At 36.6% G+C, this 26,348-nt stretch overlaps 1 protein-coding gene across 3 annotated transcripts; it reads right to left on the bottom strand.

The window, feature by feature from the left end:
- Window positions 1-25,308, bottom strand: LOC140788053 (uncharacterized). 3 transcript variants are annotated; one of them, XM_073137157.1, is made up of 24 exons: window positions 24,953-25,308; window positions 22,305-22,522; window positions 20,925-21,030; window positions 20,704-20,805; window positions 20,064-20,123; window positions 19,859-19,937; window positions 15,041-15,188; window positions 13,516-13,639; window positions 13,194-13,374; window positions 12,313-12,341; window positions 11,987-12,135; window positions 11,682-11,784; window positions 11,434-11,529; window positions 11,298-11,353; window positions 11,043-11,166; window positions 9,579-9,641; window positions 9,426-9,485; window positions 9,165-9,326; window positions 8,940-9,013; window positions 8,769-8,862; window positions 6,820-6,956; window positions 6,616-6,696; window positions 5,932-6,037; window positions 1-707 (listed from the first exon to the last, which is right to left on the bottom strand). In XM_073137157.1, exons 1-24 carry the CDS (start codon window positions 25,124-25,126, stop codon window positions 639-641), a joined length of 2,595 nt encoding a protein of 864 aa, XP_072993258.1. In that variant the 5' UTR covers window positions 25,127-25,308; the 3' UTR covers window positions 1-638. The 3 variants fall into 3 exon arrangements, with proteins under 3 accessions (XP_072993258.1, XP_072993259.1, XP_072993260.1); XM_073137158.1 differs by lacking the exons at window positions 22,305-22,522; window positions 24,953-25,308 and adding an exon at window positions 21,530-21,693; XM_073137159.1 differs by lacking the exons at window positions 20,925-21,030; window positions 22,305-22,522; window positions 24,953-25,308 and adding an exon at window positions 21,530-21,694.
- Window positions 25,309-26,348: the final 1,040 nt, after the last annotated feature.

Here is a 26,348-nt window from a genome sequence, read left to right on the forward strand (position 1 = left end):
TGACAATGAAACACACAAAAGTCCTTTTTTTCCTATAGATATTCAACTTGATAACTTTGGCCTCCTCAATTCTAGCTATATCACTAACCTGCACAAAACTACCTGGGAGTGTTTAAACATGGTATACGTTGTTGACCAACTACCGTAAACTGCTTAAGTTTTTGTAACATGTCTACCTCTTTGCAGGTAAGACCAGTTCATTTACCTGCATCAAATGCTTGTGCCTTCTCCCCTTTCACTTGTAATGCCAGTTCCTTACATACAACTCAATAAATTCAATGAGCAATATAAGCTAGAACCTGTTTAATTTTATCCGTTTAAAGTAAAATAAAAGTAAAGAAGAATTAAATTGTTGTGAAGGTTTATTTTGCTCTACTGTTTCTCCAAGCATTCCGTTTCAGTGGATTCCTCGAACTTCCAATTAAATGTCACCACTGGGCACAGGATCTGTTATTGTGCTGCATGCTCTTGCATGGAGCATCGCAAGTATTGTACTTCCATCTATTGAAGAAAATTTGCCCTCCTAAGGGAAAAAATGGCGTCAAAACCGACATACTCTAAGAAGTTGTAGAGAATAGATGTGGAGACACCACGGATTGCAAGAAGCATTTCCAGGTGAAAGATATACAAGGACACCATTAGGCTGATGGAAAACCCTCATATGGGTCGCTGAAGGCCTTTAGGTTACCGGGACGTGAAAATACCATCTGCATTAGTCAGTAAAAACATTAATTCCTAGTGCAATGAGAAGATGGCTGCTGACTGAAACTCCAAAAGGTTTTTGCATATAATAAATAAGAGATATTGAAGAAGTATTGTTGTATATTAAAAACAAAGTTGCACATCATAAAATTTACAACAATTTGGGCAAAAGGTATATCAAATAGATCGTGATCAGACAAGTAAATAAAAAAGATTACAGCAAATGGATAATGCATCTGTCTCCAACCACATGCAATGCAAACACTGCTGCCAAAGGATGAGGACGAACCAAGATCAATTTATTTATCAGTGAAATTCAACCGGATGTTTCATTGGAAGCATCAAATTGGATGATGGGGACACCACTTTTCATCATGTTTATTCTCATAAGCACAAAAGGGCTGCACCCGTGGCCCTTTAGCTTAACGAGGATTATGACTAGTCACCTTCTAGGACTATTTTCGTCTTTTGTCTTTTACTTTATTTTGCCTATATAAAGACTTGTAATCATCTTTTATAGGTTAATAAATATTTTGAGAGCTTTTGCCTATTGAGTGTTTATTGGTGGATTCCAACGTCGATGGATTCCGACACCCCGATTGGTGGATTCCACGGGTTTGATTATTTCTTCCTACTTTTTCTTCTCAACTCTACAATCAAAACGTTGTCCTGCATCATTGAATTTTCTATAAGATTATCCAAATGAAACATCAATCCAGTTTAGAAGATTCTTCGGTTCTAGAATATCGATATTATCATGTGTTTGGAAAGAATGGCATACTGATTTCTTGCTATATATGAAGACACCTGAATTAGATGATTGCATAACTTGTAGCCTTTTCTTCACAATGGTCTAATTGCAACAATGATAATTGGATAATAAGTTACCACCTGAATTGTGGAGTTTTGGAGTATATTCTGGAAAGGCGGAATGAGATTTGGGTGGTGAAGCTATGCAAATACAACATACCACAACACTGGTATGTTCTTTTTTCACTCATAGTTTCCTGAAAAAGAAAATTTGAAATACTTCTCTACGGTAGTCTTCTTAGACAAATTGTATTGCCAAAATGGATCGGTTTCAATCAAAACTTTCAGCACATGGCATCGATGAGGAGATGGATGACCCACACAAACTTTCAAGGTAGAGAGTCGTCAATTGGTTTTGTTGTCTTATTGGTCATGTCTAGGTGGATTTAAGTTCTTTTTTCCTAATTTGTCATTTATTTATATTCCTTATATGTAATTTTGTCTTCTGTAGTTAAATCTGATTTATGTGGGTGAGGTTTTAAATTCAAAATACAAGTTAGTTTCTGTTAGTTTTCCTCACTTTGTTATTAGAAAACAGGATTGAAGTATCTGGTAAAGATGAATATGGCTTTGTTTTCATGAAAAGAAAGAGATTTTCTTCTTCTTCTACTTCCTTTAAGTGAACTTATAGATTGTTGTGAGATTGAATCTCTAAATGTCATTCCATTTTTTTCAAGTGTGGGAAATATAGACCAGATCTAATCTCTTCATTGATCAAAATATGCAGGTGTTTGAGATAATACCGTTAAATGACGCGACGCTCAATTAAATTTAACTGAAAAACTATTATGTCTCACTTTAGTACAAAAAATGTTTTGATACTTTTTGAAATACAAAGGGATAAAATGATTTTGGCCATAAATGCATAACGGTAAAATATATTTAACCATAAATAATATATAGAAGACATTACCATCAGATTTAAAATATTTTAAGACCCTTCTGCCACATGTAACCTCTTTTTCTCTCCGTCTAGACACAAATTAGAACTGCCTTCCCCTCCTAACATCTAAATATCCGCAGCTAACTTCCTCTTTCTTTCCTTCTCAAAGGCCCCAACAGAATCTACCACATGACCACCACCTCATAATGATCCTAATTCTCATATATAACCAGCTCTATGGTGCTCGTTCGATGAGATGATATAATTTCTTTAAACCATCCATTATGCATCACCAACAATCTTACAAATCTAGAAGCCTTATAAGGAAGTCAATAATTGTTTTATTTTCTAATATTGTCAATGATAAAATGTGGTAACTTAAGTTTCCTGTTGTTGGTAAATGAGTTCAATAAAAATCAAATTTTTCTAGGAAAGAGATTCACATATTTACAGCAACCAGTAGAATAAATATGGAAGCCTATATTTCAGACATCAAGAGATTCACCTCTTGATGTCTCTTTGTGTAACACCCGTAAACTTTAAAAAAAAAAAAAATCCCCGACTCACCCGCCGAGCGCATGCGTCACAGATGCCTACCCCCCGTCCTCTCTTCTCCTTTCTTCTTCTTCCTTTTCCCTTGCTGTGCACGCCACCTTCCCCACCTCCATTAATCCCCCTTTTCTCCCCACCGCCCATTTCTTCTCCACCTTGCTACCTCTCTCCCTCTCCTTTCTCTCGGGTTCCTGACGCCGGAGCCGACGAAGCCCCAAAGCCGACGAAGCGCCGGGGTCGACAAAGCCCCAAAGCCGACGAAGCCGAGAGCGGATCGCGGTAAGCCTCAACCTCATCGTTTAGTTTCGGTAGCTAGCCCCCCTCCCTCTCACGATTGTCCTCGGCGGCCGACGACCCCGCGTCCGGCCGCCGGTCCGAGGGCTCCGGTGGAAGGAGAGAAACCCTCCCTAGTCAGGCTTCAGGCCCTTGATGAAGGGAGGAAGGACCCCCCATGGCCGCTGGCCATGGAGCGCAGCCCGCCGCCGTCAGGCCCTCCTCCCCTCTTTCTTTTCTTCCCCTCTACTTACCCTTCTCGGCCTTGCGCTACGCCGCAGCCTCGTTGACTGTGCCGATGGCCTCGGGGCTGCGTCGCCGACGCTGCGGCCTTGTGGATCTTCCCTCCCCTCCCTCTGTCTCCTTTCCTTGGAAGGGAAGGACGTGCGAGGGGTGGGGGCTGTTTAACCCCCACCCACACCCTTGTTGGGCTGTAGCTTAGACCGCAGCCCACGAGGCTTGTGGGCCGCAGTCTAGACCACAACCCATAAGGCTATATGGGCTCCAGTCTAGACCGCAGCCCATGAGCCCATAAGGCTAAATGTGCTGCAGTTCAGACCGTAGCCCATGAACCCGCAAGGCCTGTGGGCTGCAGTTCAAACTGCAGCCCACGAGCTATTTCCTCCTTACCTACTGAGTTGGGCTTGGGCCCAACCCAATACCCCCCAGCCTAGCCCATTTGGGGTCATTTGGACCTTATAACCTTGTTTACCTACTTTTACTTTATTAATTAGCCTAACCATCCCCGTAATGACCATTTATTATCATGTGAATTTTAGGATAATATAGAACTCACCCTATGAGACCTTGACTCATGTATATGCCTAAACATAAATTATCTAATAAGATAATTTATTCTATTAGTTTACTGATCTTACGTATAGCCTTATTTGCGTGAATTAATAGGATTTACACTACGCGAGGAGGATTTTGGGATTCCGGAGGAGCCGGCTAGCTGAGGAGATTTAGTGTACTGTGGAGACCCCAGGCGAATAAAGTTTATACAAGTCTAAAATAATGTAGTTAAATTATTATACCTTTCATGTCACTGTAGAAAATGTCGATATTAATCCATGCATCTAGTGTACCATGATATATCTTGACGTGCAATTATTGATAACTTATTCATCATGATATTATGAGAATGTTAGTGTTAGCATATACATTAGTGTAACGATGTTCTACATGTATCCTGTATGATAAACTCTGGCATAAATATTTATTGTGAATATAAAATATAACGATTATGATAACTATGACATAACTTATACACTCACCGACACTACACCACTTTCACCTATCATTAGTAGTCAAATTCTAACTAGGCAATGCCCCTACTCACTCAGCCCAGGGTTAAGGGTAGAATGTATTTTATATGATTATACTATTAGCGGCCTACACCTGAGGTCGGGAGCCTGTGTGGCGTTCAGGTAATTATACTGCATAGTCATGACTATATTATAATGATAGAAGAACGTGATTGTGAGGCGGGGATATATCTCTAGCGGTACCCGACGACGCAGGGTCAGGGCGTCCGTTGATGAGCCGAGGGCTCCCGATTCTCCCGCTGAGGGCGGTGATGATTTAGAGAGAGTGAGATATGGGCTTACGACCGGGGTCCTTAGTCTGATAGCCACAGACAACTGGTCACATGTAGTGTCGCCAGACACGTGTAGGTGGCATTACCGCTAGATGTATATATATCCCCCTCGATGTATAAGATGATGGATGGTTATGTGATGGATGATTTTCTTGAGGGTATTTACCCTGTGTGGTGAATAGCTCGGTGAGCTATGATAAGTATGATTAATGTCTCGGTGGGCATGAGATGACTAAATTACTCTTTTATTGCTATGCATAATATGTAAACACTATGATTGGGATTTGTATGAAATTGTATCAAGCATGATATCTGTGTTGACTCATCTTGATACGTTTAGTAACTAGCATGTTCCAGAATAGTGACGTAAAATCTTTATTGATTGCATTAATCTAGTAACTCATAAGTCATTTCAATAAGCATATTGTTATTGCTAGCAATTATAGGCATGCATTGGATATGCACATGTGATTTCATTGTTAAAACTGTATGGATTTTACTCGCTGGGCTGTGAGCTCACCACCTCTTGGTGGCATTATTTCAGAGCTAGGGGACGCAGGTGCAGGTAGCGAAGAGTAGCTGCCTTTCTATTTCAGTATGTCTATTAGTTGTATTGAGCCCCTGCGAGGGCGTTATGATTGACGATGTATTTTGGACTTTAGCATTATATTTTGGATGTGTATCTAGAAGGCTTGTTGTGGCTTGTGGAACTTGTATCCGGACTCTTATGGTTGAGTTTATTTATGGTGAATTTGTGTTGTTGTGTGCCTTGTGAAATCCTAGTACTAACAGGTCATGTGATGCACTGCGTGGGGAGATTTACCCACGCGATTTACACGTGTATTTGGAGGTTTGGATGTTTTACTTTGCATGCAAACTCTACCAAGTACTAATAACACCCACCTAAACCTTATATTTCAGAGTAAAAAACAAAGTAACTAAAACCCTCTGAATCATCTTTGTTTGGATCTTATTTTTGCTATCTATTTGCTGTTAAAGAAACCTGATGAAAATAATGAGAAGATGGTCCCACAAAAAAAATTACAAGTTGAAACCACTTCATGCTAAAGAGAATTGAATAGTAAATGGAGCATGATGTTAATCTTAGTACCTGATAATTTCCCAGTGTTCGTGACTTAAAGCCAGCTGCACAATATAGGAAATAATACTCCCATGTGCGGATAAACTTTTCATCAAAACCCAGGGCCAGAATGTCACTGAAAACCAGAGTAACTTTGCATTACAACTAGTAATAAAGTCTAACCTCAGTTTACCAGGAAAAAAGGAATAGATTTAGTAAAGAATAGCATCACAGTAGAAATACAATCATTATTCACAGACAATAAGTAAAATGAAAGAAATGAATGAATTCTATATAGTTTGTATGTTTGGATTCATCTCTGTAACCCATGTTTTGCTAGACCTTACAAAAAATGCAAAACCGAGTTACTTTGTTTTATCAAAACTAATCCTCTCCATACCAATGAATAAAACCTGATATACACAAACTGATTTTTACCACAGCCTGTCAAAGAACTAGTGTGCAATTCTTAAAGAATTGAACAGAAATGGAACACAGTTAATATATCAGCAATTAAAATTTCTTGTTGCAAATAAAATTATTTAATTTAAGAGGAAAAAAGGTTGGAATAGTTTATAGGTGAACCATAATAGCATCTGGAGTTCAAGGGACTGTGCCATCATTTGACATGGAATTCTTATATCAGAAATCTCAAGTGATAAATCCAGATCAGAAAGTTAATTATGTCATATGCAAAAGGAGGCAAATACATACTGTTTTTTTGCCATAAAATCGCTCCTCCAACATCTCAATGTTTGATAATAATGGATGCCAATATTTTCTAGGTGCTCTACACTGCAATTTGGAGAATATATCAGATTATCAATGATTACATGAAGGTTTAGGACATCAATTGAAGAAAAGACGTGCTATTCCATCCAAATAATATAGTATTACAAACTTGAGATTAATGGTTACCAGAATCTAGAAGCCTTGGACATCGCAGATGTTAAACGGCTTAAAGAAGGAAGACATCCTCCTGGGAATATGTATTCCTTTATGAAGTCAGAGCTCCTTCTATATTCATCATATCTTTCATCTGGAATTGAGATGAACTGCATTCATGTCAACCAGAAGTTAGACCGTCGAAAATACTTTAAAGGTCTACTATCATGGACCAGTAATCGACAATTTATGAAAACATGTAAATAAAGTTTCGCATAAGCAAGCCATCAGAAATGCTTAGAAGACTACTTTCAAAGATATGTCTTCTTTTGTTTTGTAAATTATGTCAACTTTTCCATGTTGAGCATATTAAACTCTACCATCGCACTTTCTAATCTTGAAACTAGCTTGTTAAAGCAGCAGTCTTCAGCCTCAGATATATGTCTTTTCAGTTGTCATATTACAACAATCTAAACTTGTAAAAGAAGGAAACTGCAAAAGGTTGCACATATGTGCAAAAGCTCCAAACATGAGATAGAGTGCTGAAGCAGGTTATTATTGACATGATCAATGAAATTTGATTCTCAGGGCATGTTCCGTTGAAAGAAGTAGTTAACCTACAGACAAAGTTTCAAGTATCGAGATCAAGATCTAAATTAGCCATCTGAAAAAACAATATATATCCGCAGTATCATCCGTTCGTATTGGCCTATGTTTTAAAATCATTTTTAAAATACAAAAAAATAGTAAAAGTTTTAGAAAAAATAATATATGATATAAATATAAATTATTCATATATGAAATCTAAAAAATAAAAATAGTATTTTCTTAATCGCAATCTCTCTCCCCTCTCATACAAATATTTTTTTTCCAATTCTCTCTCCCGCTAACTTTCTCTCTCCCACTAACTCTCTTTCCCACTAACTCTCCCACTAATTGTCTCTTCCATCTCCTCATCTCTATTCTCACTCTCCCTCTCCAAAAAGAACTCCGAACCCAACCTCTCCCTTCTCTCCCACGCACTCTCACCTTCCTCTCCTACTCACACTCTCTCCTAAGCAAGCTTCTCCAATATAGTTCCGGCCTACATCAACGTCTGGCGAACTCTTCCAACGTAGATCCAGCTCCGGCAACCTCTCCAATGTGCTCTTCACTCTCTTCTCTCTCTTTCTCTCTTTCTTTCTTGCTATCCACCCTCTCTTTCTCCCTTTCTTTCTTGCTATGCTCCCTCTCTCTCCTTTTCTCTCTACCGATTCATTTGTTTTGGCCATTTTTGGCCAAAACTTGGTCGATCCGGTGATATCCCACCGAAATTAGTCAACAGACTAGTTTCAGGGTAGGATTAGAATCGGCCAAAAGCCCAAAACTGGGTTCCATGATACTAACCAATAAATAGATAATGATGCACACTTATTGTTGGGCTAAGAAATGCATTGTTTTGATAAAATTTATGCCAGCGTGTTAAGGTATGACATGCTTATGATGCATCCCTAAATTAAATAATTTTTGCATGGAAAGAAAGCATGGCTCTGTGGAATATTCAACTGGAGAAAGTTCCTACAGTAAATGAATTACTATCCAACTTATGGCCATAAAATTACCTTCAATATATCCTCGGATCTAACTTACAGTAGCATTGTGACTATTACACTCCCGACCACAGGCCATTAGTAATTGCAGACAGCTGATATATTGCTTGTAAAATAAAGATTAAATACGTCTCTCCCATTGAAATTTAAGGGATCTAACAAGGACACTTACTGGAACGATATTTGAATTTGCAATATTTCACAGAAGGAAATGGATCAAGAATCCACGCAGCGTAAAAACTTAGATGACTAGTCAACTCCCATAATTTCCATATATAAAGATACAATGATTGGTGATTTACATAATGATTCTCCCAAAGAAGAAACACAGCTAAAATCTGAATAACTAATGATGCTACAACATAATTAGGAAAATACAGCATTAACAATTACCTGGAGAACAAATACACCATCCTCAGACATAAGAGACTCACAACAGCCAAAGAATTCTTCCATGTATTCATGACCAACTCCTTCGATCATCTCACTGCAAGAAAAGCAACATCAGCAAAGAAGTTCCATCTTTCTGCAGGTAAGGGATCTTTTGAAGATTGTAGTCAGTACCAAGATATAATCCTGTCATATTTGTGGGAACCTGGTAGTTCGCGGTAATCACATAGCAGGAATGTTATGCGGTCCTGAGAAGAGAACTTTGTAAGTTAAATGTTCAAACTGATCCTACTCTACTGTTGAGATTTAAATTTATAAAATGAATATACTGATGCTATTTGATAAAAGCCATAAAGTGACCATTGGAACAAAAATTCCAAAGAAAGCTGAAGAAAAAACCTCTAAACCAGCTTCTTTCACTTTTCTTTTAGCAAACTTGAGTTGCTCTTCGGATAAGGAAATTCCCGTATATTTGCATCCAGTTTGCTTCACAACCTCTATTGCTAGACTTCCCCAACCACAACCAATCTCTAGAACTTCATGCTTGCCTTCAATTCTAGCCTTGATGATTTAAATGAAAATAACATAATAAGAATTAAGTAGTCAAAAGATGAGAGTAGGGACCAAAAAAAAAACAACAAAAATGATTAAGAGCTTTACTTTGTCAATTAGGAGAGAAATTTTCCGTATCTGCGCAGCTTTCAAGTCTTCATTCTCCATCTGTCAGGTGATATGTGAATGCTATTCAGATCCTTCTGCAGAAAGGCTCATAATAATTGTGATGACAGTGAAACTTAAGTACAAAGTGCAAACCTTAAAAATTGCACATGAGTATGTCATCGTCTCATCCAAAAATAAAGAGAAGAAATCATTGCTCTGTAACCAAAATATATCTAGTCAGCTTCTGTATTTATGTAATAAGAATGAAAAGTTAGCACAACTTACATCGAGAAAATGTCAAAAGACAGAAAAACTTAGGAGAGCGAATCTTGTTATGGACAAAATGTATCTTCTTATCAAAATTTGCTCGCAGAGCAATTCTACCAAGAGAAACTATGGATCTATCTAGTGCTTTCCAATTACAAATTGACAGCTGGAGAATCTTTTGATATTTCAAAAACAAATATCTCCAAAAAGCAATATAAGATACAGAAATGGTAACTTCATCACTTCATATATGTCCTCGGGTAGTAGATCAGGAAACAGAGATATTCTTAGTTCTTCACTTCCTCCTACTATTAAGCTTGACAAAGTGAACTGATTAAAAACTTTTCACATTTCACATGAAGTGTCTGGTAAAAGCAATTTAGTTTACAAAGATTTTACATTAATTTTATGGTTTAGGTTTGCAACTGATAAAATTAGTTTACAAAGATTTCTAGCTGTCAATATGTCATAGTATGGCATTGACATCTAAAGACATCCATGTAAAAGAAATTGCTATAAAGATTAAGCAATCATCAACTACACTGCAAGCAGTATATATTAACAATAAACAATCGATATAAAATTCAAGAGAATGTCTAAAAAGGAAATTTGCCCATTCAAGAGAAAATGGCTAGAATCAGAAAATTTGTGCGGCTATGTTCGCTTTCCATCTTCTAATTTTGTGAGTCCTAGATTAGGCTATATTTCTACATCATCCCACGGTTTTAAACTTGCCCAATGCTTTGGGTGAGGTGTTTGTTATATTTCTTTCAATTTACCTAATATTAGAAGTCAGCAAGGATTTCCTCCAAGCTAAACATCGTGAAAATGAGAGGCACAGATCTTGGATTCAATATCATAAGAGGTATTGATTCAGCAAAAGCAATAAAATTACTATTTCCAGAGGTCCAGATATTTCTCCTTCCCTGCATTTATTACAAAATATTTATAGAATTGTATCACAAGAAAGACCAAGATGTAAGTACATGTCTCAAATGGTATTTCCCAGCCCCTGCACATATAATGAAAAAAATATATACAAAAATTTGTAACAAAGCTTAATATGCATATTTTGCATTGTAATTATGTATCCCACTGGTACTCCAACTTCAAAGATCAACTTGATAGTGTCACAATTATGGAGATCAAATCTTCTCCGACAACAGAAAGGGTGCTGATTATATGAATGATTTAACTATATACTAAATCAGTGTCCTAGGCTGTGCCTGGTAATTAGATAAACCCAGTGCTTGGACAATAATCACTGTGGTGCAAAAGAAACTAAAGAATGATCAGGTTGAAATATATAACATGCAATTGCACATTTGATATGATATTTCCTAGACTGACCAGATCATAATGTTGAGAGATATTTCGACGAGCTTGTGTCAAAGTATTTTGCCTTGAAATGTGGCGGAAAAAGTACTTAGCAGATGCAATTCCAGCTGTTAAAAGCAATGGTGTCCACCAACCCCTGATCATTCCAAAAGGAAAAAGTCGATTATTAGTTATGAGAGATTTCCCCCTCCCACATGCAAATGCTCGCACATATACATGCACATCCTCGCTCATGTGTACAGCAGCAAAAAGTAAGAGAGGATAAACCTTTTATTCACAAAGCTGCTTGAAGCCTTTTTCAGATCCCTATTAGCAATAAGAATCTGCAGGAACAAGTGAGGCTTAGACTAAAAATTCACCATTGCAATTCTCTATGGTTACAAGCTTGTTGATTTTCCTTTACCAGAAGAAGATCAACAAGACCTTCTTGCTCATCAACAAAGGAAAAATATCCATTTATGTATGCATCTGCTAGGCCTAGATCAGCTTCTGCAGCAATCTGCAGAAAAACAAATTAAAATAATGGTATGTAATATTTGGAATAATGTAGAAAAAGAACAAGCCATTAGCTGAAAATTACTGTCTATTTGTATTTACTCAACACCTAAAGGAGAATAATTGAGAAAATAAAGCTTAAGTAGTTAAAAGAACCTTCCAGTAGAACAAGGGACTGTGCACTCTCAAAACAGATTTTAGGCCACATTTCTTGCTGGTTCGTCCAAAACTGAAAATAGTACCCCCATCTTCTAGCAACCTGCACATAAGTATACGTCAGCATGAAATATTAGTATTACCTATCATAGTATCTCTATAATTGTGATCCCTCTTGGTGTGTCTTGATTCCAGAGAGAAAGATGCCTTGCACAGAGCACCTGACAGGGACTGGCTGGCCTAGACCGTCACAATTTTCATGACAGAGAATATCAGATACATATTTCTTGCAACATTTCACTTACGTTACAGTACCATCTGAGATATATTGTTCAAGAAATCGTGTTACTAGAAGTCGTGCTCCTGTTTCCATCAGCGAAGGCACCATATGTTTTTGATTCTCAAGAATAATGGATCTTTTTCCAAGCACATCACTTGCGGCAGCTTTTCCAGCCTGCATGAAATCTGAGAGTTCATTTTGCGTCCAATTCTGTAGTCTGAGTGTTACATTTTGAGACAGATAGTTAAATATGAACAGAAGATAAAAATAAAACACAAAAAGCTATTTTCATGAGAAAATTTCTGATGTGCATAACAATTAACGACTACCACAACCACAGTATGATGTTACCTTGAGTCCATCCTCATGGAAGCCATAACCTGTAAAAAAAGGCTTAATTAGAGTTTATACTTCATATCATGCAGAAAATTAAATAACAAATATTAGATCTTTCAAGTATAAAAGTTTCTTTCTGGAATATCTATTGTTGATGGGCTTCATTGCCCTCATACAGGTATTTTTATCTTTCTGTTAAATCTTTTTCCAAGAGTTTCCTTGACTTTCTCTCCTCCTCTTCCTATATTTTTCACAAATTACCACTTTTCACCTTCATGTTCAGAATTACTGCTGGCACACTATTCTCAAGAAATTATTCTCTCACCTGCTCACTGGAAGTCTTTCAATTTCATCTCCTCTCTCTCTCTTTTATAAAATATGGAATAAAAACAGACCTAGTTCCAGTTTATCCGATCTATAAACACTGACAATAACATTCAGAATGTAATGATGAACACCAAATTCAATACAGAAGTCTAAATAAGTCCTAGAATTGAGTGACTACTTCTCCCCTTCTCCGTCCTACATCTGTCTTGAGCTTCATCATTAGGGTCACATCATGGGTAGCTAAATCTGCAGGACGGTAATCTCATTGGTTCATCCTAGATCCAATATAATTGTCAGGTCCTCATAAGCGCAACAACATCTTGTTTGCAAACATCCAAGCCATGACCTACTAAAACCTGTCTGCTTCATATTGTTCGCAAACAATATAATTCCTTTATTTTTCTAGACCTTATACCACAATGTGGTCCTAGAATTTCCAAGAAAATTTACCAAATAAGAAGATATAATAACATGAATATCATACAATAAAGGCAGTCTCTCAAGAAAGAGTACAATCAAGCAGATATGAAATTACCTTCTCACAATTTCAAAAAAAAAAAGAAGCTTACCTTGATATGCCCCACAAAACCATATTCCTCTCTTGCCCTGAATATGATTCAACTCAAGAGAAGCTTTTGAGGCTGCAACTGATGGAACAGGGTGGCTAGTAGTCCATTTAAGTAGCATATGTTTAGGAATAGAAGGAGGATTCAGTGTCACAAGAAAAGGCAGACCAGTAGAGCCAAGATTCTGTGAATCAACATGAATAATGAGATAATATTTAATGTGCAAAAGGAGTAATTATTATAAAACAAAGATGAAAATTATTGCATAGAGTTATGTTCAATCGATGGATTATGAGAAAGTATTTAAAGAAATTGCATCACATACCTGAAGCACATTGAGCCAGTAAGTAAGACATACGCCATTAGTTGTAGCCCCAAGAAAATTCCACGCACTCCATGCAGATGGATTCCGTGGCATTAGATTTTTGTCACGATGGAGATATATATCACTGCTCATTCAATGCAAACAGAAATTCTTCGAGTCAATATTCAAATGTTGAAAGATTAAAGGAAAGTTCGCTTAAAAAACTGAAAAACTGTGGTGGCAAATATAGTTTACAAAACCAAAAAAAAAAAACATATCCTCCTATGCCATATAACTAGTTTTTAACCCTCACACCAAATTAGAATCAACAGACTCCAAGATTTCTTACTTGATAGCGGTTCCACAGATACATATATGAGGTTATTTCAAATTCAACTCTGATAACATCTGTCCTACTACTTCTGGTAAACCAAGTATAGGTGTCTCTGAGTAATGTTTCTCTCAGAAATACTAGATGCGACAATACTTGGAATTGGAAATTCCTTTTGCATTTCCAGAAGTTCAGAAGTTATGCTGTCACTAAAATGTTGAAGTTTCTCTACATGCAGCAAGCAGAACTTCTATCCGGGCAGCAGTTCTCTTAGATAAATCCTAAGTATAATTAAGATTTTACATTGGTGATCTATTGCCAAAATGTGGAAGAAGATGAAGCCAAGATGGAAAAGAGGAACATTGATAATAGAAATTAGAAGGCCTTGCCATAGATCACCTTAGAACTCTTATGCATCAAAATATGTTTGCACTTTGCAGACTGGTTGCTGAGACAAAGCCTTAATCTATTTGATATTTTGATCTCTATATTAGCATTCTCCTTTTTCACTTTTTTTTTTGACAAGAAGCTCTATCTATCTACAGTATAGGTGTCTGAAAGAAACTTCGTTCTTTCGGATAATATTAGATGAATAGAACAAAGTCAAATTATCTGATTTGAAGAATATAATTCCAGACTAGTTACTTACTAAATGGTGCATGGTTGTGCTATTCTACTCAAGGTGACAATTGTATATCAAAAACAGATCTGCGGATCTTGGTGCTTGATTACTTATGGAACTGCTTTAACATCAAGTCGTCAACTAAATTGCACAGTGTGAATACCTTAATAAAGAAGTAACCAGACTGAAAATAAAGGACCAACTTAAAAAAATGACATATTATTCATGTAAACTACATCACACAGGGTGAGCACCTTAACTGAGAGTTTAGATAGACAGGATAAGGACCAACTCATGACAATGGCATTATACCTCTGAGAGACAAATAAAGTTGAAAGTTTTGATCATCCTTTCATTAGTTGTAAGTTGTAACTGCTTATATATTTCTATAAACACCATCAATGCTTGTTGTAGGACAAAATTAAGCTCCTAATAAAATATTTGTAAATCACATTGATTAATATAAGTTCCTTGGCACAGAAAAATAGCGGTTGATGTTTTAAATCCCAGAAGTTATTCCTTTAAAAATGAATCAATTTTGAAATGCATGATGTAGACAGATCCAGGCAATGTAAAAAAAAAAGTCAAAGTACCTGTATATGTATTGAAAAGCACCGAGTATTTTCAACTCCTCATATGTTGCTTGACTTCCTAGAACCTTTATAGCATCAGGTGCATGGACACTTATTATGCAACCATCATATGTCTCTTCTGAATTGTCTATGGCTTGCACACAGCATCCTGCCATAAGCTATTATGTGAGGAAAAGCACATCTAATATTGAGACAGCTGAGTTATTGCAAAAGAGATGCAGCTTGTTCTGAAATTATCAAGCCTTTCAACTAGACTGCCATGTGAAGTGGCATATTACTAGAATCTTAGAATCTGTAACTTTAAGTTGCAGAAACTAGCTTACTTATCACAATGTTGATAGACAAGATCCCACTGTAATCCAGATAGAGCACATATCCCATAAATGTAATTATCAAACCCTTGGTTAATTAATGTGTTGATGAGATAAAGAGATCGTTTTAAATCTTTTTACATGGGCTGCATACCCTAAATCTTTACAGCAGTAACTCTCAGAAATTGCAAATCAGGATTGGTCAGAGGAAAGGAACAGTTCCTTCTTTATTTTGTTTTCTTATATATTTAATTTGTATTTTTATAGAATGTTAACTCATCAATTATTCTAAAAGTAAATTGTTACGGACCAATTAGAGTCAATTTGCAACAAGGAAATCTAGGCTTCAGTTAGGGTGAATGATGGTTGATGGAGAAGATGGAAGGTGGTGGATCTCGGTTGTAAGAGGGATGACGGCGGTGGTGACGGTGGAGGAAGAAGGTAGAGTACCGTGGAGAGAGTAAATGGGTGGTGGTGGTTGTGGTGAAGAGAGATTAATGTGCTTTTACTTTTAAAATAAATTTAAGGCTAAAATAATTTTTCAATATTTATTTGGTTAAACAAAGGAGCTCAAACCCATTTTATATAGAGATCGGCTACAATGAGTCCCGCTATGACCAGCCTTAAGGCTTTACACTAGTAGAATTAGAATTTTGTCTTAAAAGCTCATATGACTTAATTGGCTTTGATTTAAAGGCTTACTTAACCTAACTAAACTTGCCTTAAGAGCTTAAACTTAATTAGACTTGTCTTAAGGGCTTACATAACTTAGCTAGACTTGTCTTAAGGACTTACATCATGAATTAATTAAAAGATAAATAGATTTAATCCATCGAGCCCAATGTCCCTGTGAAATGATCAAACCAGACCCATTTCGCATTAATCCACCACGTTTTTGACCACTATGTCCTCAAGATATCTATAATTGTTTCAAAACCTTTCATCGCTCTGGAATCATTTCGTCCAACACCCGAACCAAGTCCAAGAGCACAAAACTTGCAAAGGAGGTATAGCTTGGCCAAGTCTAGCTCAATGCAGCCCGTTGATTGGTGCTCGACCAATTAGTCCAGAGCTAGAACTAGACCCTCTCGTAATCCAATGCAGACTCAAGTCTAGTCTAAGCCTTGCACTCGGGCTGATCGGTTTGGGTTTTGGCACATCGAGGACCAATGTATGTGCGTCCAGACTTGGAAGTGAAATGACTGGACTATCAATAACCTTGGTGAATTATGTTATGACCTGATCTCAGCTACTGGTTTGCATTCGTGAGCAGGAAAGCAGTCCGAGCAGTCAGACAAGAATATTTATCAGATATTCTCTCATAGCCAAAAAATTATGAATCTAGATGGGTTCGTTCCCAATATCTTTCTTTTTTATCTATATTTTTGGTATTTACTCCCTTCGTAGATTCAGACTATAGCTAGGGTGAAAATGGGCAAAGTTATAGTGGAGGTGTTGATGACGGGTGGTGGCGCTGAAGGTGGAGATGGAGTGGACGTGGGTTTCCGGTATGTTTGCACAAAGTGCAGCAAGGTGAAGAAAGATGAGGGAGAAGATGGTCGATATCTCAAGGATGGAGGGTTCGATAGTCGAAGGTGGATAGGGATAACCTGCGAGGCGAAGACAAGGTGGCGCGTAGCTAGGGTTTGAGCGAGGAGGAAGAAGCTTCAGATTAAAGGAGAGAAAATAGGTTAACTCGATGATTCCTTTGATAATTCCATAATGAGGTTGCCTTCCACTTATTTAGAGGCTAACCTAGCAACCAAACAACTAAGAAAATAATCATAATACAATCATTCTCGCTAACGGGTGTTCAAATGGCCTTGCTAGGCATTCGAACGGTCAAAACAGGATCTCTGACTTTGCGAACGCGATGCAGACGTTCGAATGCCCCAGTCGGAAAAGCTTATTCATCAAAACATCCTTAATTTAAGTTGCACTCCACATTATATATTGAAGGCTAACCTATTACTCAAACCATAATAAGTCTAATGTTAAACTGACTCGACTAACATAAGTTGAAAATAACTTAAATGAAGTGTTGAAATTAATTCTCTATCTAGATAAGTGACTCAAGTCATAAACCTAAAATTCACGAAATGATCCGGTATGACCCAAATCACATTATTTCATCATGCTTCCGCTCACTTTGTCCTTAAATTTATGGGTGGATTAAACGCTTCATCAATCTTGCCCGACTCAAGTGCAGGTGGATTGGGCGGCTCCGCTGGTCTAACTCGAGTCCTCTAATACCTCTTGGACTCAAGCTCAACCACCTTTGGGTCCTTCAAGCAAACTTCCCTCAACTCTAAAATTGGAGGAAGGAAAGGGAAACCAAAACTCCAAAAAAGACCAAGTCTACCGAGTTGGTTTGACGTGAGCTTGACTTAGACTAATCCTGGGCCAGCTAAAAATGGGTTGCATGCATCCAAGGTCTACTGGAGCTCGTCCAAGGTGAGGAGGTGGCCAACCAAAATGGGGAATACCTTGGCAAGGGTTTGACCAAGGATCAGCCCAGTTGTAGATTTGGGCAAGGTTCGAAGGCAAGGAACGACCCGACGAGTCGATAGGTGTCTACGCAGCCTTGGCTGGACTAGTTGTACTAGAGGTGTGCCCAAAGTTTTTTTTTTGTGAAAGAGGGTCCATAGACCGTGGTGTGCCCAAAGCTTGGAGAAGGACATTTGAGGTTAGTATATGGCTGCTCTAGGTGAGGGATAACCTGAAAAGAATCGAACCAAATCTCAACTTTAGTCTCAAGCTGATCGAGGCCTGATTGCACGAAAGCTAGCTCGATTTGTGGGCACGCATACATGGAGACGTCGACATAGATCTCCTCCTCGGTCTCCTTCATAACCTCATCCATTTTACCCTTTGGTAATCCTCTATATTCTTCAAACTTTGAATGAGGTGGTGGTGGAGGTTTTGGATCTTCAAAATAGGATTGTTGAGGCACCACATCATCGAAGTCCTCCCCCTGCCGAAATTGTCCACCAGTAGCTTAGGTGGAGGCCTGTGCAGTTCAACACCCATTCCGTGTCGCCTTGCTAATGGAGTGGGCAGCAGAGGTTCTCTTAATGGAGGAGTGGGCTTCTTAGGTCCTCCATCATGTGGTGGTGGGGGTGGAGGATTCTAGTTGTGAAAGGGAGCATCTTTCGATTCAGGATTTCCGATGTGAACGGGGGCATTGTTGCCACCAGGTTTTGTTGTGCGCCTATGAAGTGTGTCGTGGCCTCCGTGGATGCTTTCATGGCCCTTCGTGACTCCATCAACAGAGCCATCACCTTGACAAGATCTGAATTCCTTGGCAAAAAAAAAGGAAAAGCAACCGTTGGTGAGTTAGGGATTGGCTTAGATCAAATCGGCTCGAATCAGTCCAGATCGATCTGAACGTCTCTGCTGCTTCCTCTTCAGTTGAGGTGCCTTCGAGGGGTCTCGAGGATCTAGATGTTGGCATGGTGTCCGAGGAACGGTAGTTCTAATACCACTTGTTATGACCCAATCACGGCTACCTAACCAAGCTCGTGTGCAGAAAGGCAATCCACATAATCGGAGAAAAATATTCGCCCGATATTCTATTATAGCCAGAAAATTACGAAATCAAATGAGTTCGATCCGTAACTTCCTGATCTACCTTTTTTATATTTATGCCCTTCGCAAATTCAGACTGTAGCTACGGCAAAATACGATAGAGTTATGGTGGTTGTGTTAGTGATGGGTGGTGTAATAATGGTGGGGATAGGGCAGATGTGGATTTCGGATAAGATTTGCACAAGTTGCAGTAGGGTGAAGGAAAAGGAAAGTGAAGATGGTCGATATCCCAAGAAGGAGGGAGGGTCCAACAGACGAAGGAAGCTAGGAATAATCGATGTCAAGGTGGCATGCAGCGAGGATGGAAAAGCTTCAGATTAGAGAGGAGAAGATAAGTTAACTCAATGATTCATCCGATAATTCGATAATCTCCTAATGAGGCTGCGTTCCATATATTTAGATGCTAGCCTAACAACCAAACAACTAATGAAAATAGATCTAGTACAAGCATTTTCGCCGCCGGCATTAGAACGGGCAAAACAGCTCTTCTGTTTTTGCAGAAGTTTTCCAGGTGTCCAGACGACACGTTCTAAGCCCACAAATGATTCGTAGATTACAGATTTTAAAGGTTGTAAATTACATCAGGGGCCAACATCCCACATCAGCTTCATTCTTTGCTGGTCTAGCCTAATGGCCCTATTGAATGTGTTGGACTGTAGCAAAAGCCTATTTCTGTATGTACCCATCTTTCGGAAGTCCCTGTACTTACATCATTTCCATCAATTGTTTCTAATAAGCCAGGAGAGTGAGGACAACAGCTACCACTTAAGAACAGACACAATGCAACAATTTCTGTTAGGATACTATCATTGCTTGATAATCTTTATTATTTGAAGATCTTTTGAAACATGAATAAAATGAAATAACCAACAAACTTAAAAGAAAGAAATGATACAGATTACTAGAAGAGATAACCTACCTCCACTAATACTTGAGACTGACGTCACAGCACAGCTGGTTTTAATTTGACAACACATGTTCTCCAATTCTTCTCTTACCTACTAGTACGTGTATCAATCATTATCAGTAGAACAAAAGTATATAAAATTGACAAGAACAGGAGTATTCTCTACTTCATTAATCAAGAGGACACTTTTAAGTGAAAAAACCAAAGTGAAATCTACCTTATTAACGTAGCAATGTGAACGGTTCTTAACAGTAAGCCATTGAGGACGACCAAAGAGCTGAAACAAATCCGTAAGGTGAAGGAGATGCAATTGAGTGATAGTAGCAAAGAATGAAAATGTAGTTTTATAACAACAGAAATCCAGACAAAAGCCAAAACTCTTAAACGTCCTACCTCCAAAAAAGTCAAAGAGAATGAAAGAAAAAGGAGAACACTCACCGACCACCAATGCCAAATGAAAAAACTGAGTAATCAAGCTTCCTTAGTTCCTAGGATAAGTAGTGATTGTTGTAACACAGACAGACAATGTTTGTTCTTCTTTTCAACTACAGAAAAACTTTCTCCATCTTGCTAGCAGTATAATACACATATATGCTGAATGTCAGTTCCAAGTTCCAGCTCTCTTCCTAGCGTAGTTATGAGTTCAGTAAAGATAAGTATGTAGCATAACGCGAGTAGGTTTAAACCAAATAAGTTTTCTTATCCTGTATCACATCTAACTACAGCAGTTCTTCACCAGTGATAGAGACGAACCCTCTCCACTACCCCTAACTCCTAACCCACCTACCACACTCACGAACCCAACCCAACAATCAAAGACAAATTTACATAGCATTTTCAAAAGAAATTCAAGAGACCTGAAGAAGGTGATGATTGCGGCAGAATGAAAGCACAGAGAAAGCTGAGAAGCTCATCACTCGTGATGAAGGACAGGACCATATAGAACCACAGATGGGAACCTGCATGGTTTCATGGATGATCAATGGTCATAGACAGAAATTTTCTGCCCAAACCAAAATAAGTATAAAAGAATAAAAATTGTAGGATTTCATGATATCAAATGCTACAGAAATCTCACAAGATAAGCCTTTTGAAATAACTCAGAATATTCATGCGATTTAATGAAATGCCCCAAAGTCTCGCTGCGATCCAGATCAGGATTGTTTTCATGCTCCTCAAGGTATCTTCAATAATAGCAAGATAATAAATCAATTTCTATAAAAGAGAAGAAGAAAGCGTAGTACTTCAATACTTTTATACATTATTAAAAATATATAGTACTATCATGAAAACGAGAATAAAGACTATTAGAGATCATTAACATTGTAATATGAACAATTAGACAAGATTGCAGAACTTATAACATCTACAGAGACAATCAAATGCAGAAGAAGTACTCTTTCCCAACTTGCAAATCAGATACGACCTACGCATATTCTTGAACAATTACGAACCTGGTGATCCGGAGTTCAAGAAAGCTTCTTGTTTTGATCAAATCGTTCTGGAGAAACCTTTTTTTTTCCTTTTAGTTTCGAAATTCCACATTCAAGAAACAAACCAATTGAATTCTCCAAACCCAGACGAGATTATGATCGAGAGAACTTAAGAAGCAAAAGATCGAGAGAAAGGGAAGGCGAGAAGATGATAAATAACCAGAAATCCTACAAGTTTTGGCCTTTTTACCGTAATCTTGTACGATTGAAAGTGCTAAGAAAAGGGAGGCGGTGGAGATGAAAGAAACGAGGTCGATTCCCTCCTCGCTAAGAACAGGAGACGATTGAAGAAAGCAACGGCCATATGGATTTGGCTCCTCCTCCATTACATTGGAGTTCGAAGCCCTCGGGGTTTATGGTATGGTTTTAAATCTTCCCTGCTATTAAATAAAAGGAGTTTTGCGAATAACACCCTATATTTTAACTATTTTATAATTTACATTTCGTCTTTAAAAGTTTTATAATCCGACTCGTTTTTTTTCATCGCTATAATATATAAATTAATTATTTAGTTTTATTTTTTTCTTTTTTTTCTTTTCTCGATGAGAAAATGTATAAAAAATATGGTGGGAATATTTTAATAATTTAATCAGTGTTAATTAGTTAAAATAATATCAGGATGTTAAATAAAAAATTATAAGAAATCAGATTATAAAATCTTCATAGACGAAGTGGAAATTATAAAATAGATAAAATACATGATGTTATTTGTAAAAATCTATTAATAAAATGAATGTTATTAGCAAAGTATTTGCCCCGTCGTTCATTGTTGTTCCATTATTTATCCCTTTTTGGGCTAATTCGAAAACAAATGGAGGGATTTTTAGAAAGCTCAAAAGAAAAGAAGGATTGAATCAGAAAAATTACAACATACATTAAAAAAAATTTAAAAAAAAAAGATATATATATATATATATCCCGAATTAATGCAAGCATAAATATGTGAAGATATATATATGACTTACTTAACAACATCTTGTTTGAACTTTAAAATCTCTCGGATCATATGCCAGAAGTAGGGATTGATTGCATTGCTTTTTTGGGCAAACAAGCTCGCCAAGCCATTGCGGCTGCCCCATTCACAACCCTTGCCCTCATCCAAGCTCACAGAGAAGGACATGTCTGATATCTCCATCTCAACCCCTAGCCTCTCAAAGAACTCCATCATGTTAGGGTATGTTACCTGAAATTAAAAGAATTAAAAAGAAGAATAGAGATAAAAGAGTGTTTCTTTGAGTCCATTAATTGAAAATTAAGGCCAGTTTAAGAATGTGTGCCAAAAGAATATGATTCAATATGACAATAAAAACTTTGTTCATCTTAGTCCCAGTTTAAGTTTTTAGATTAAATAGTTATTTAATGGAGTATACAATTACAAGCTTGATATTGTTAGAGATCTAGAGTCTAAATTTCGTTTATATTTATTTAATTATTATTTTGTCATTATCCACTACTAAGATTGTGTAGAGAGTTCCTGTGACATATTATTTGAGAATAATTGGCCTCATATTGTCCAATTCACGACTTAGTCCATAAGTTTATAAGCAGATGTGTAATTGATCAATTAATAATTTTAAGTCTTAATTAATTCGTGCCAAATTCTGAGCTGGATCAAACTTGAATCAAACTTAAAACAAGGCCTACTTTTAAATATATAAACTAATTGAATCAAAATTTAGAAACTTTATAAGATCATAGTACATAATAATCCACTTAAGTAAATCTTAAAATATAGCAAAATTATAGTATAGTATAAAAGATATTGCTCATATTACATATACATTATAATTATTTCGAACCTTATCAAACTTATTTTATCGTAAATTATTTTCAAGCATATTTTAAAGATCAAGCGCGCCCGAGTTTAACGGTGCCAGTTTGATTATTTTGATAGCCCTATTTATAAGTTGTTAAAAGAATGAGCTCCATCCTTATACAAACATGACATGATGAGCCACCAAATCCTCTCCTAGCTAGTTTCAAGTGTGAAATGTGAAAGTTGCTTTACTTAGATTAAAGGAAAAGTTTTGACAAAATCTCCACCAAGATAATGTTGATGGAGAAATTTCCATTCGACCTCCTTAATTAATGAGACAATCTGCTGAGAAGATCCCTTTTGGAAAGAAGCTCTCTTTAATCTTCATGCACTCATTTGAGACATCTTGGTCCTACCTATCTATGGCATAACTGAGACATATCATCTACTGAGAAGAGTACACCCAACAACAGCTTCTTATTTTACTATGGGCCCATGAGATAAAAAGGATTTACTACATCCATTTTTTTATATACATCTCCTAACAAAATTCTTAGTTCAGAAAGCCTCAAATAATTACTTCTTTTTTTTCTTAGTTGAGGAATCTATATAAATATTTATCTTAGCTCAGAGATTCTATGTGGATAATAAAGAAGTTGGGAGGAATAAGTATATTTGTACCAAATAAATAGAAAAAGAGTATCAAAATGAGGAAAAATGACAATTAAACTTTGGATAAGAGAGCACCCTAATTACCATTTTATATTGCTCCAGGTAGCCCTAAGGGTGAGTGGTTTGCTTTATTAGGGGAGATATTGGTCACAACTTTTGGGAGGAGTAATTGCTTGCTAATTAGGTCTACATTTTTTTTTTCAAACCAACGACTGGAATAATTTAGAAAAATTAGGTTTAATTTATGAGGAAAAATAAATAAATCTTATGTATGTGATAAAAACTATAGTCATCATAGACCTCCTACAACATTCTTACTATTTAAACTCTAACTAATGACATTTTAATCATAATCTAAAAATGACTCATCTTAGTAGTCAGATCCCATCAGTCAATCAAGAGAACTAAACTTGTATAGTTTGGACTGATTATGATTTATTTTCTTGGAGAGCTTATCCTTTTCCAGTTTAATAAAAAGATTTATCTACGGGTTTATGATAAATAAAATAAAAAAAAATTGATAAAAATATCAATTCGACCGATGTATTATGGGTTTAATCATCAAAAATATCTTGAGTTAAATTTAACCTAACAACTTCTTCGGACCAAGGAATGAAGAATGTTTCACTAATTTTAAAATTAAAAACACATCCAGAGTCTTGCCAATTTTTTTTCTTCTTTTTGACTTGATAGAGAGAGTATTTTTGGTTATTTTACACTTGCAGTTGAGTTATAATAATGTATATGATTACCTTTAGTTAAAAAAAACTAATATTAGAGTATTTTTTATGATTAAATCTAAAATGAAGAAGTAGAATGATAAATATCTATAAGTCCGAATGCAAACAATAACAAAGTAAAATTTGGGATAGTTTTGATCAATTTCTCAACAAAAAATAGATAAAATAAAATAAAATAAAATAAAGATGACCCAAGTACCCAACTCATTAATAAATCTTCAGCTCTATATTTTGTGTTCACGTGAACAAAACCAAAAAAGAAACAGAGACAAAGGTGAATTTAATTCAAGCAACCGTTGGGCAATGGCTAGTTGGCTACCACCACCTAAATACCACAGATGACCACAAAGATATCTAGAGAATGAGAGAGATATATATGGAGATCTAGAGAGAAGAAGAAGAAGAAGAAGAAGAAGAAGAAGAAGAAGAGCAGGTAAACACTTACACGGTTGAAGACCATGAAGCCGAGATCGACGTCGACGCCGTCGATGGAGACGGTCTTGGAATGGCCACCCAAGTAGTCCTCCTTCTCGTAGAGCACAACATTAACCCCACCTTTAGCTAAGTCATAAGCTGCTACTAAACCACTAATCCCTCCTCCTACCACTGCAACCCTCATCTCTCTTTCTCTCTTTCTCTCTTTCTCTCTTTCTCTCTCTATAGAATGGTAGCTAGTAGTTAGGGTAAACTGCAATGGAGAGTGTGAAGCGAGAGAGAAGAGGAGAGAAAAGGGCAAAGGAGTAGGCGAGGATAGCGGAATGGAGAGCCGAGAGCTTCCCGGGCATGGGCGTTTTAAAAGGATAAGATGGCTTCAATAAACAATATCTTTAAAAATTCTGTTGACTTAATATAAATACGACTTTGGGTGACGTGGTGGTATCTTAGCTGAGGACTCGAGAGAGATACCATCATGGCTACGATGATGCCACGTCACTCAACTATATTAAGCTATTTGTTAAGATATATTTGCATATGTGGGCTTAATCTAGCCATGTTTAAAGAGTAAATTACATTTCTACCCCTGATCATTGCATTCTGATATTTAGTAAAAATTTTCATATCCTAGCATGCTAAGTAAACTTTTAATCACAAGAAGAGAGCTAATTAATGTTTAGTTCAATACTGATATTAAATTATATCTTATGTGACATAAAATTAATAATAAAAATATTTAGAGAATAGTGAATTTGTATGTAGAATTAGTGATGTTTTATACCAAACGAAAGAATACCATTGATTGGATGTATAGTAGTACTAATAATGTATATTTGTATAAAATTATACAAATATGAACTTCAATACTCTAAATATCTGTATTAAGATAAATGTAGACATACAAATATATGATAGTGCGGAAATATATACATGCAATGCATGACAGTGCGAACATATAGCTATATAATGTATAACCGTGCGGATATATAATTATATAATGCGTGATAGACATACATATAGACATATAATACATTATACTGTAAATATATAGTCAAATAATATATGATAATACAGATATATAGCTATACAATACAATGGATAATAATACGTACCCATTGAATGCTTGGCAGAATAAGGTGGTGCAAACTTGTTCTTTATATTAGGTTGAAGTACATATATTTATGTAATATGATTGTTTTAAAAAAAAGATGGGGGGGCATAATCTTAATTATAACCGAAGTGATGTGTAAATAAATAACGTGAGAGGTAATATAGTAATTATGAGTATTTATTAAATTAATTTTAAAAGTCGAATGGAATAAGATGAGAGAAAACAGTATACAGTAATAAGCTAAGCTATTATTTAAGTATTACAGCAAAATAAAAGAAAATTATTTAGATGAGGG

The sequence above is a fragment of the Typha latifolia genome, chromosome 5, assembly GCF_019914945.1.
Source record: "Typha latifolia isolate L0001 chromosome 5, TyphaL0001v2, whole genome shotgun sequence".
In the NCBI taxonomy this organism is placed as follows: Eukaryota; Viridiplantae; Streptophyta; class Magnoliopsida; order Poales; family Typhaceae; genus Typha; species Typha latifolia.